This window comes from Uloborus diversus, chromosome 2 (genome assembly GCF_026930045.1).
Source record: "Uloborus diversus isolate 005 chromosome 2, Udiv.v.3.1, whole genome shotgun sequence".
In the NCBI taxonomy this organism is placed as follows: Eukaryota; Metazoa; Arthropoda; class Arachnida; order Araneae; family Uloboridae; genus Uloborus; species Uloborus diversus.
Window position 1 is genome coordinate 110,647,441 of NC_072732.1, and position 12,820 is coordinate 110,660,260.

At 34.8% G+C, this 12,820-nt stretch overlaps 1 protein-coding gene across 1 annotated transcript in view; it reads left to right on the plus strand.

Annotated features, from left to right (window-relative positions):
- The window catches only part of LOC129216481 (pseudouridylate synthase RPUSD4, mitochondrial-like), a 49,009-nt gene that overhangs the window by 21,904 nt on the left and 14,285 nt on the right, over positions 1-12,820 (plus strand). The window contains exon 6 of the mRNA XM_054850695.1: positions 9,271-9,320. Within this exon, the coding sequence (XP_054706670.1) occupies positions 9,271-9,320 (50 nt within the window). The remainder of the gene's footprint in view (positions 1-9,270; positions 9,321-12,820) is intronic.

Sequence of the window (12,820 nt, forward strand, 5' to 3'; positions counted from 1 at the left end):
TTTTTCCCATTATGAGCTCATTACAATCCCAGTCAGAATTTTTATTCACAACTATGGCAGTCAAAACACATGATTTTCAGTTACCGCTTTTCACATTTTCAATTAATAATTACATGGCGAAGAAATTGCAACATCTAAAAACATCTGTAAATCTCTTTCTCACAGTTTCATTATTACTTTTTGGAAAGAACCCTTTACAGTATCATTCTGAAATTTTTTACCACTTATGCACCACATTTATTGAGCAATCCGAGTTCCTTATTGTCCTTATTTAACCGCTGTTGAGATCCTTTGATTTTTCAGCTTGGACCAGGGGCCTATGCCGCACCACCATCCTCTGCAGGCACGGCTCCTCTGGTCCTGAGCAGTTTCCCGGAATCCGCTTCTCCTGGGTGGTGGCGTCCATGTCCTACACACACGCACACGCACACACGCCCTTACACACATACACACAGGTTAACGCACTCACACTAGTCTACACATGCACGCATGCGCGCCTACGCACACACACACAACTATACACATGTAACCACCCAGGAGGAGGGACAGGCTTGGAGGGACAGGAGCCGTTTTTAGAAACAATAACTCCAATGAGTAGGGTCCTGTCACAACTCGTGATTGCGAAAAACATAATTTGAATTAAAAAATTTCAGAATTCAAATTCTTTTTTTCTCTTTTTTTGAAAATATCAAGCAATGCTTTTTATGACTTTGAAATATTAGTGTCGCATAATCTTGCGAAGTGACATATAATTTTAAATCATATCCCCCCCCCCTCCCAAGAGCTTTAAAAAAATACCTAGTCGGACACTCTCGCCCTCATAGGAGCTAAGAAAAAAGCACCAAAACTTTTTACATTTTTCGAGTTTTCCTGGGGAGCACTCTCCCACAAAAACAAATGGTCTAAAATATCTGATATTTTTTTTCCTTTCAAAACACAGGTGCAGTAGATCCTGTAAATTTTATTAGAATTGCTTGACATGAATTTGTAAGTAATTGAAAAAGTAATTTATGTTGTAAGTAAGTAATTAATGTTGCATAATTAAAAGTGTGCTCCTTTTAATGATATGAAGAAAAATCAAATTAAAGAGGACCATTTTGAGATAGCTCTTTTTAATTGAGACAATATCGACGATAACTTTTTTGACTGAACTGGAAATAATTCAGCAATTATTTGGGCTATCAAGATGCCACTTGCATAAAAACAGGCTACAAACGAGGAAATAATTAGCTTCAGAAAACTAATCTCTCAGCAGGTACAAGCCGATATGTATGGTTGGAATTCGTAAAAATGCGATTTTTATCCTGCTTTCGCAGCAAATTGTGAAAAATCTACCATGCATCAATCTTTTGCTATATAACTAGGCTCTTCTATCGCAAAAGTTGTTCAGGATCACCAATACCAGTATTGTAACCATCTCAGGCCGTGAGCAGGGAAAGCACAAACTTGATGATTTTGTCGTTTTAATTGCAACGTGGAAAAAGAGGCCAAACTATGGATATCGGCAGATCCATACGATTTATGGATATTTGGCATAGCTTCATATTCGTCTTCTATGAAGATCCGTTAAAATTTTCATAAAAATTGGAGAGGGTCGATTGGGAACCCCTAGGTCACTTGACATGGAACGACCCATGCATATTGCATTTTAATTCGACTTTTTCGAACCAGATTAAAAATTTGTATTAATAAAAAAGTAATAATAATAAGTACTCTTTATGTCGAGAGCTGGTATCTTTTAGACGTCAGTCCATTTTTATTTTCCCCCATTTCTGGCAAAAGTATATAAATATTTATTTATTGTTTATACTTGCACTTGAAGTTTCCATTTTAAAACTTCTTTTTCATCTATAATAAATGTTTTCAAAATAACTCTTGCATTTTTATTCATACACTCTTTAAATTTTCAACTGGAAATAATGATTAAAGCAAGATTAATTTTTACGTTTCCTTTTCTCCACTTTTACAAATATGCATACATTGTAGCGATAAGGATACTTTCCCAATACATTTTTTTTTCAGATCCACAATTAAGCGCAACACTTGAAGATTGCCTGATTTTTTTCAGTTAAAAAAGTTAGGTTCTGAAAAATGTGGCTTCTAGTAATAGAAAAAGTGTCTGCTGGCCACTGGCTACTAACCATTTGAATTTTCAGGTTGAGTAATACAAAAATAAATTTACTTCCCTGTTTTTTGCAAGTCAGCGTGGTTTTTGCTGTTTTTGGGATAATTTACACTAAGCACATACCTTCTCCCCCCCCCCCCCCGCCCTATAAAATTTGAAACTACGGGCCTGGAGACAAACCCTATATTAACAGAATCAAAAATAAGGATGAAGGCTGTACAGACTTTAAAAAGGCTGAAGTAGTGAAATTTAGAAGTGTCTTAGCTACTTAGCATGATTAAAATTGTCGATTTAAATCAGTTAATTCATTTCTTAAGTTTAAAAAGAAAAATTATTGGTCGACCATTTTCTTTTTTGAAAAGAAAGAAAAACATCAATAATATTTTGGAAAAAAGTTATGAAAAACACATTACAAAGTTGCGATTTTTTTGTCTTCGATAATTAGAATTCTGCTTACAAAACTCTAGGGACAGCTACCAACGATACTGTCCCAAGATTTGATGTGCCATCTTCTAACAAAATAGCGGGAAGCGAGAAGTCAGCATGTGGGGGACTGGGTAGTGAATGCGGGATACTTTTGAAGTAAGGGCAGACGCAGACAACACCAACCCCGAGCCCCTAGGCACAGGCGAAGAGCCTCAATGACGACTATAAATCACTTGTGTAGTTCAGTACTTTCTCCTAAATTTCGTCTCTGATTGGATACTCGTCTGTCAACCAAGTCTGCTTAGCCCATGCCTTTTTGCTATTCCGTAAAATGATTTCCTTTGAAACGGTGGTCGAGTTCCAAAATAGATCTCAGTACCGCGGCACCTTAAAGCATGTTTTACTCAAAACTTGAAAATTTCTACTGACATCCCTTTGTTTCTCACTGCCTCATATATTTTTTAAATATTTTTTATTAAAAAAAAAGGCAATTAGGTGTGCAGGGTTGATGAAAACTAATCCACTGTACCAAATTTCAAGTTCTTCAGACATTTCCAGTTTTCTGAAATGGATAAAATTAACAAATAAACACACATAAATCTTACTTTTTAAGCATTTTTATTATACTTGACCTGATTGTCATGGGAAAATTTGAGGCCTGCTTTTGCTTGTATCTCAGCAACTAGACCACTTATGGACTTTGGGATTTCACTAAAGGGTTTGCTTAATCTTAAGGTACAACTTAACGCTGAAAAATTAAATTCTAAAATAAAATTATATTTCGGTTAGGGTGGAAAACAGCAAATTTCATGTAATTTCCCCATTAAATGTTTAAATCTAAAACTCATTGTTACAAATTTTGTTGCCTTGCAACTGTACTTTTAATAGCAATCATAATGAAAATTTTGAATCAAGGTTTCTCTGGAGCAAGCATGAAATGTATTCCCAATCATTGCTCTATTGCCAGCTGCGTAAAGTTTTGGACAAGTATATTAGTTTTTTTCCCTTTTATATAGTATGGAGCATTTATGTGAAAAAAATAAGATGAAGATTGGTAATAGTAACATTATTCTATTTCAGAAATGCATTCCTACACTAAAAAGAATAAAATAACAGATTTAAAAAAAAAAAAAAAAACCTAAGCACTTTTCATAATGTACTCAAAAAGACAAAATTACTTTTCTGGGTTAGAAAGGACAATTTAAGTATTCCCGTAGTTTTCGAAAATTCCAAGAAAGTGACACCACAAATGAAGAGAAGTGCAGTTCTAGTTATTTCAAATCAAACTTTTCCAATAAGAAAAATATGCATGTTTGAACATTCAAAGTTATGATTGAGGGCTAGATAATGATAAGAAGTTCTCTTCATGACTTGAGCCTCACTTCTCTTCATTCGTGGTGTCATTTTCTTGGAATTTTTGAAAACTACCGGAATACTTAAATTGTTCCTCTAAACCAGAAAAGTTATTTTGTCCTTTTAAGTGCATTATGAAAAGTGCTCAGTATTTAAAAAAAAAAGAATCTGTTATTCATACATAAATGAAGTGAAAAGCATGTAATATGCATAAGCAATGATTTAAATAGCATTTTTTTAAAAATAAAAAACAGCTGCTAACCACAATGTCTGTATATTCACCTTTATTAGGTTTTGCGATTTTAACACTAGAAAGACGACGTTTTCCGTATACCTAGAAAGACTAGGTCATTTTGACCGCTATACTTAAAAGATTGAAAATAATTTATTTTCGGAATTTTTAATCATAGAAAAGATTAGTTTTGATGCCTTATAAGTTTATTTAACAATTTAATCATAATATAACCTGTAAATTAGTCTGAGGCAGCTTTTTTAAGATTTAATTTTGTGTTCTATCAAGTGAAAAACAGATATAGAGTAAGTAATTGATATTGAGAAAGATGAAATTTGTACAAAATAGAAGACATTTTCTAAGCATGTAATCATTAACAAATATTTTCAATTATTCATGTGATTCATTTCTTAAATGCATAAACATCGTAATACACTTACATTCCTTTTTTTTTTACAATATTTACAAGTGATCAACCTTTTCCACTTTGCCTGTACATGAGCCAGTGGCAGATCCAGACAATCCTGTTGATAGGGGCGATTGACTAATGCATTATTGTGTGGGGGGGGGGGGGGGGGAATAAAAATAAAATTTTTAGAAAATTTTTTTTTTCTTTTTCTTTCAAATATTTTTGCATTGTTCAGAGAGTTTAAATGAAAGTTTTTTGTGTTTTGAGTACAAGGAACAGAAAAATGAAAAAAAAAAAGGAATTTCTACTAATATCCTGGATCCATTATCTGAATTGAACTTTTCAACTTTTGATTCGTTTGAGGACTTGTGAAGTATTTTCAGTTGCCATTTAAGCCTTTAATTGTACTTCTTTCCTTATAAAAGAAAGGTTTCAGTATCAAAATGACATCTTTTTTCACCAGTTTTCGTACCAAACATAATGAAATACTAAAATTGCATTTGTAAATAAAATTTGAAGATAGTTATGGATTTCTTTGTTGATTTTGTTTAATATTCGCGCATAAGTAGGAGTGTTTGCAGCCTGAAAATTTTTCTTATAAACACATTTGTAGACTATTTGGTGGTTAATAAGAGAATGTGAGGCTTGGAGGTCCTCTCCGAAATTTAAGGGTATATTTTTTCAAATTTAAGGGTATATTTTAGAAAACACAATTATTTGCTATCTTTGTTTTCTTGGAGGCTAAGGATGAGATTTAGGAATTCCTCCCAGTCGTTTTTTGACATTAGAGGTTCTAAAATGCAATTTTGAGTGATGCTGAAAACCAGGGGGGCCGGGGGCTTTCTCCCGGAAAAAAATTCGGAATTGCAGTCCTAAAACGCAATTGTAGACCACCTTTGATGACGTAGCAGAAGACATGGGGTTCAGAACTTTTCCCCAGAAACATTTCGAGTTCCAACCAAGCACACTGTTTTAGACGATCTTTGAAAGATGAAGAAAGAAGGATAGGGGGGTTCCTCTCCGGAAATTTTTTGAAATTGAAGTCCTGAAAACACAGTTGTAAGCAGTGGCGTACCGAAGGGGGGGCGGAGGGGGCGGTCCGCCCCAGGCCCCGCTTTGACATAGGCCCCCAAATTTCAATTTTTGGTTTTCACCAATATTGTCGCATATCTTGGTTTGAATGCTTAAACAAGTTGGCTTAATAAATCATAATTTTTTTAAAGACCAAATATTTGTTCAGGGATACAATCAGTACCTCTTCGGGATCAATGGAGGGTTTATGATACCCAGGCTCCGCTTTGACATAGGCCCCAAAATTTTAATTCGTTTTCTTTTTCGCCAGACGTGCCTTATGTCATGTTTTAGATAAATAAAAAGTTGACTTTTTATGTAGAACTAGTGGCACCCGCACGGCTTCGCCCGTAATAGAAAAATTAAAGGTCTTTTGGTTCGCTTGTATATATTTACAAATAATGTATGGTGAATTTTCTCGACAATTGGCTTGTACCGACTTTACAGTTCCACGTTATGATAATTTCGTATCTCACCCATTGGATTGCGCCCATGGTACGATTCCACGTTATGATAATTTCGTAATTTATGATAGTTTTTTTTTCTTAAAATTTGAATAAAAAAAAACCACATCGAATTTTCGAAAAATCGCTTCGAGGTGCACATCCCCATGCTACATACTAACTTTGTGCCAAATTTCATGAAAATCGGCCGAACGGTTTAGGCGCTATGCGCGTCACAGACATCCTACAGACATCCTCCGGACAGAGAGACTTTCTGCTTTATTATTAGTAAAGATGAATATTTTCTCAGTGACTCTTGCCTAAACAAAGAGAGGGCAAATTATGTCCCACAGGCCCCGCTTTGACATAAGCCCTGAAATTGTATCTTATTTTTTCCAGTAGATCTGTCATATACATCATGATTAGAAATATTAATCAGTTACCTATATATGCGAGTATATATCTTAAATTTTGTTAAATATGACTTTTTTTCAGTGCCTCGTCCTAGTGTACAAAGGTACATGAGCGCTTGGGCCACGAATTTAATGGGGGCCCCAAATTTATTTTTAAATTAACTAAACCTATAAAAATCATTTGCTTTTATTTTGTTAAGTGCTTTCAGCAAAGTTTTATGCATTTTTTTTTTCAAACAATTTATAAAAAAAAAAACTAATGCATAACAGATACACGTTTATAATTTTTGATCATTACAGTATACAGCTAAAATATCTGTTTTATGTTTTGTTTTGTGTATTAAGACTACGATGGTCTAGTCTTAATTCATACACTACTAATCGGGGGAAATTACGCTCTTCGCTTTAGAAATCGGATTAGTTAGTTAAACCCACGCATACGCAAAATTTTTTTGTCTTAATTTTTGTCGAACATTAAATATTTTTAATTCTACCAGCAAAGCCGCGCGGAGCGTTTTCTCCACTTCAATCAAACGCGCCAGGCAAGTATAGGGTCACACCAGTTTTTTTGTCTGAAGAACATAAAGAGCGTTTTTTTTTTGTGAGTGAGACCTAGCAGAAAAATTTTATTTAGACTGTGAACGTGTGAATTTCATCCTTATTTAGGTAAGCATGTTTTAAAAATATTTTTCTCTGAGATTAGGTGATGCTATCAGGTAAATAGTTAACTGGTGTGTCTTACTCAAAGGAATAGTAAAGGGTTTTTTTTTCTGTAAAAGAAAATTTTTATCCTAAAATTAATTAAATCTGGAATGCCTAAACGTTTCTGTTCACTGTACTTGGATGTTCAGATGCAATAAATTTTTAAGATACAATATAATTTTAGGACTTTTTTCTGTTTTTGATATTTTCTGACAAAGCACAATTTTATTAAAAATATAGTATTTACTTAATTTTACTTAAAACCATGTGTTTTGCCGTGGTATTTACAACAGTGTCCGAAATCAAACCAACACTACTGAAATATGTAAAAATGTACCACTTAAAATAATTATTGTAATATATGGTACGTACACATAGTTTGAGAAACTTCAGTTTTAATACCAGATAGGCCCCCATTTCGAGTAGTGCCCCAGGCCCCCATCTGTCTTGGTACGCCACTGGTTGTAAGCCTTCTTTTATGACATATGGGAAAGAAACGAGGTTTGGAACTTTCCATCAGAAATTGTTCGAAATTGGAGCCTTGAAATGGCAATGGTTGGCCATCTTTGGGTAGCGTTAAGAAAAGGGATGGGTACAGGAGCTATCCCTAACTTTTCAATATTGAAGTTTCAAATACGTATTGTTAGTGGATCTTCATTGATGTTAAGCAAAGAAGTACTTGGGATCGGAGGCTCTTCCCTGGAATTTTTTTGGAATTGAAGTTTTAAAAACGTAATTAAGGGTCCTCAAATGACATTTTCAAAAACGTTTTCTATTCGGGCAATTTTTTTGAAATAGAAACTCCAAAAATTCAAAAATTTTGATGATTTTTGATGACATTGGAGAGAGGGGATTGAGGGACTCTCCCCAGGAAAATTTTTGTAATTAAGGTCGTAAAAATACAGTAGTAGATTTTTTGTGATGTGCTGGGGGGGGGGGGGCGATCACCCCAATCGGCTCCCCCTTTGTGGATCCGCCACTGGCATGAGCTACAAACTGTCATTTTGCAATCAGAACAAATGTTTGTAGTTTTATTTCCGCATTGTTTCATTTGACATCGAACCCTTCAAGAACATCAAAGGAAACAATCACCTATGTTTCAAGCAAAACACATGTTTTGGTGCACAAAATAATTTCAGCCTAAGTTTTTAGAACCTACATGTTCTAAATAAACCCTTTTTCAAAACCAAAAAGAATTTCATGTGTCCGGTCACATGCTTTTCAAAGTCACCTTTCTCAATTTTGGGCCCTGCTTTAACAGCAGAATGAAAACAATGCACCTGAACAACAGGTGTTTCGCATTTTCCTAACTGATCAAAGGACTGCACCTGACCAGCAGATGCTACTCAAACCCACTAATTACAAAAGAATGTTACTCACCCTGACAAATAACAAAAAATCCATAGTGCACATATCTGATAAGAGAAAAGTGAACAAAACCGGAAGCATAAATAACAGCTCTTGAGCAGTCAAAATGACCGCCGTCAGTCTTTATAGGTATAAATGTTTATAGCGACTGTAATAATGAGCCTAAAGAAATAAAATTTACTTTTGTGAGATCTTAATAAATAGTTAGGAAAAGTCAATAAAGGAAAAAAAGTTAGAAAATTAAACGTAGAAAATATGAGCGTTTGAAAATCGTTTGCAGTCAAACTGACCGCCTCCATCATTCTAGTGTTAAACAAAACACTTATTATCGTTTCAAGTTTCCAATTATGCCACTTAGTGTGGCCACTGTAGTGCTCTAGGTTTTAGAATTTTATTCTAAAATTTAAAGCTAAATTTTCATCAGCTTACTTCAGGATGTTTTTTTTTTATATTTGAGATAAATGCAGCATTTCCTGTATTTATCTCTTTCCAAAAGGAGTTTTAAAAACAGTTTTCGAAAAATCTATTTTCTGTTTATGAGAAAATTACTGGCTGAAGTGTAATAAGAGTATTAACTGCTAATGCTAACCTTTCATCTGAATTAAAGGGGTAGCAACTTTCACATAAGTTTAAAAGTAATGAACTTTTTTGTTTTGTGATCAGTGCATATGTGATAGTTCATTTTAATAAAGTTTTGTTTGACTTGTATTTCCTCTTTTTCTTTCCAGGAATAATTGATATCCCTATATCAGAAGGTTTTATTGAAAGGAAATCAAGGGTTTGTTCAATCAATTTAATATTCCTAAAACGATAACCATCATGCAATTAATTTTCTTGTTCAAAATTATTATTTCAAAGTCTTGGAGATCTTTCCGAAAAGTTTTAAAAGATGTTGAGAATACAGTCAATTCACAATAACTCGAAGTCCAATAACTCAAATATTAATGTAACTCGATAAATTAATTATTATATAATAATAATTAATTTATCAAGTCTCGATTTGTCAATAATTCCATGGTCATTATGCTCAATATCTCGAAGTTAACTTCCTTTAACTGGAAGTTTTTTCAAAGTTGACTTGAAATTTATTTTGAAAGAACAAAAAAGAAAAAAATATATAATTCAAGTGACTATGAGAGAAAAATTCATTCACCTTCACTTGCAATTCCTGCACAATAGACCTTTAAAGCAAGAACTCCTGTTGAACCAATGTGCAACAAAGGCGGACACGTGTGGAAATGAGTATAGCTTGTTTTCTTTAGTTGAACTGTAACGTTTACAGTTAGACATGTTGTTAGACTAGGAATCTGCTTTTAACATGTCAAGCTGCAGTCACCTTATTGTACCTTTATTCAAAAGCTGACCTAAGTTAACATACATTCCCCTTCATTCTTTAGTTTGATCATTTGCTAGTAAGTTCCTGTGATAATGCATATCACATTTTTCACCCATTTACATTTTTCCCATGTTTTCGGTCATTTTAATCGTTTTCTTCCCCCATTTTGTTTTTCTTGTGCATTCCACGTTTTCCCCGCGTTCCCCCGTTAAATTTCGCACACTTTACGATATCAAATATGTGACTTATTCACTTTTCCCATCGTTTAGCTTTTTGTCAATTTTTCAAGCCTCGATCCGATTTTTTGCATCTTCTTGTCGGCCATTAAAATGGCGTAGTGTCCCCTTCCCTTCGTTGTTTGGGCGCCAAACGCACTCATTGGTTCCCGCGCATCGCCGCGTACCCGGATCTGATCGCTCATTTGCCGGTTCATTTTTCCACCCCACTTCACTCTACTTGCTGCTCTCTGTCCGCTCGGTCGCAATTTCTGCGGCTCCGGTTTTTGTTCAACGATGGCGATGATGAAGCATCGGTCCACGGCGTCAGGGGACGGCCGTTGCTCGCCGCGAAATTGTTAAGACCTCAACATGAGGTGAAAGTCTTATTTTTTCATATATGTTTAAAATATAATAATCAAGACCGTTACTTCGTCGCAGCCGAAGATGAGAGCACAGAAGATCCATCACCTGTTTGCATGATGGCGTCCGATGGCGGCACGCAGAGTGCACCGGAATCGTCCCCTTAAGTAACTACTCTTTCGATGATCTACATTGCATGAGGTGACGACATGATCCGCAATTACCTTGAAAGTACCCTGATTCCTTTTTAAGCGTGTGACGAGCTCAACATTGTCACCATGGAGATTACAGCCTGCACCATTTTCGTCTCAACGTACATCGGCCTGCAACGGGCATTTTAGCCATAAGCCATCCCTAAATAACACCCCACCATCTTCATAGCGAACTGTCCGTCCTCCGTCCATTTCAATTTAAATATTTCACCACCCTCCGCGAGAACTCTACGTTTTTTTTGACCTTTAACGAACTTTGCAACCCCTGCCAGCTCCGCCTTTTCTTTTTTTGAACTCTTAAGTCTGGATTCCTCGCATTTGTTTTTTTTACTATGTGTGAAATGTTCTGGTGATCACCACGCCTAGTGCCTATCTCCGTGTCTGCTTTGAAGTTAACATTGAATAAATGAATGTATGGTAATGAATTTTGTGCTTCCTATCGTCAACAAACACACCACCCCCGGGTAAGTCTCTTTTAAATTTTGGTTCTTTGGCATTCAAGGCAGTCGTTGGTCTGAGGTTATGCACGGCAGCGATGCTTCCACTTCCACGGCCTAAAATCGTTATCTTTTTTGGTTTTCGAATAACTTTGCAAAATTAATCGCGCGCATCATGACAGTTCCCAAGAGAGAGAGAAAGTTTTCTTTACTATTAAAGATGTCTAAGCTAAAGCTAACAACCTTGGATTTAGAAAGTAAAGTAAATCTTATTTATTAGTATTGAAAGGAATCCAACAATCAAAAATAAGATAAAGCATTGAAATACTCTGTCAATGATATTAAAAGAAAAATAGAAACTTCAAAAGCGGTACGAATCCATGAATCCAAATTTGAAACGAATGAAGATGTGCAGGTGCACCTTTCCTGAAGTAGAAACAGCTCTATTCAAGTGGTTTCAGCAGTATCGAATTCAAGACCATTTCATTCCTATAAGTAGACCTTTGCTGCATGAGAAAGCACTGAATTTTGCTGTATTACTGAGCACAGAAAATATTACTGAGCACAGAAAACTTCCACGCGAGTGCTGGATGCCTGGAGAAGTTCAAGACCAGACACAACTTCGTCTTCAGAACTCTTCACGAAAAAGTGCATATTGTGCTTAAAAACTTTTTAAGTTCTGTAATTTTGTCTGTTATATGTACATATTAATTGAAATTTTCAATGGTTTTTAATATTAAAATGTCAAAAACCAAAACTAGCCTCAAGTCGAACTTCCGATAAGTCAAAGTGTTTCGCCAGTCCTTTTAGATTCGAGTTATCGAGAATTAACTGTATCTATTAATTTTCTGAGTCACAGTAGGACCCAGTCAATACAGAAATATTACGTCAAAAACTGATATTGTTCTTAAAAAACCAAACAGTTAATAAATTCTCAAATTTTCTCTTTCTAAATGTTATTAATCTTTAGATTAATATATATATATATATATATATATATATATATATATATATATATATATATATATATACACACACACAGTCAGTTCACTATAACTCGAAGTTTTTATCAAGCCCCATCCCCTTTGTTTTGAATTCAATGCTATTATTCTCAATATCTCAAAGTTAACTTCCTTTAACTCTAAGTTTTTTCAAAGATAACTTGAAATTTATTTCAAAAGAATGATAAAAGAAAAAAGTAACTATGAAAAAAAATTAATTCACCGTCACTTGCAGTTTCTGCAGAATAGACCTCTAAAGCAAAAGAGCAATTCATGAGCCAATGTGCGATAAAGGAGTTATACACGTGCGGAAAACGAGTTAACTTGTTTTTTTTTGTTTTACTGTACTTTTTAGTACTTTCACATGTTGCTGGACTATGCTTAAAGAACAAATTGCTGCGAATTGCTTCAAGTGCTCAAGTCAACTGATTGTACCTCTATTCCAAGGCTGACCTAAGTTAAGATGCGTTCCCCTTCATGCTTTAGTTCGATCATTTGCTGATAAGTTCCTAAGAAACAGTGAGATTTCTTTATTATTAAAGATGTTTAAGCAAGTACTCTGTCAGTGATATTAAAAGAAAAAGAGAGAAACTTCTAAAGCGGTGGAATCCATGAATCCAAATTTGAAACGAATGAAGATGTTCACCTTTCCTAAAGTATAATCAGCTCTATTTAAGTGGTTCCAGCAGTATCGAAATCAAAACCGTGCCTTTG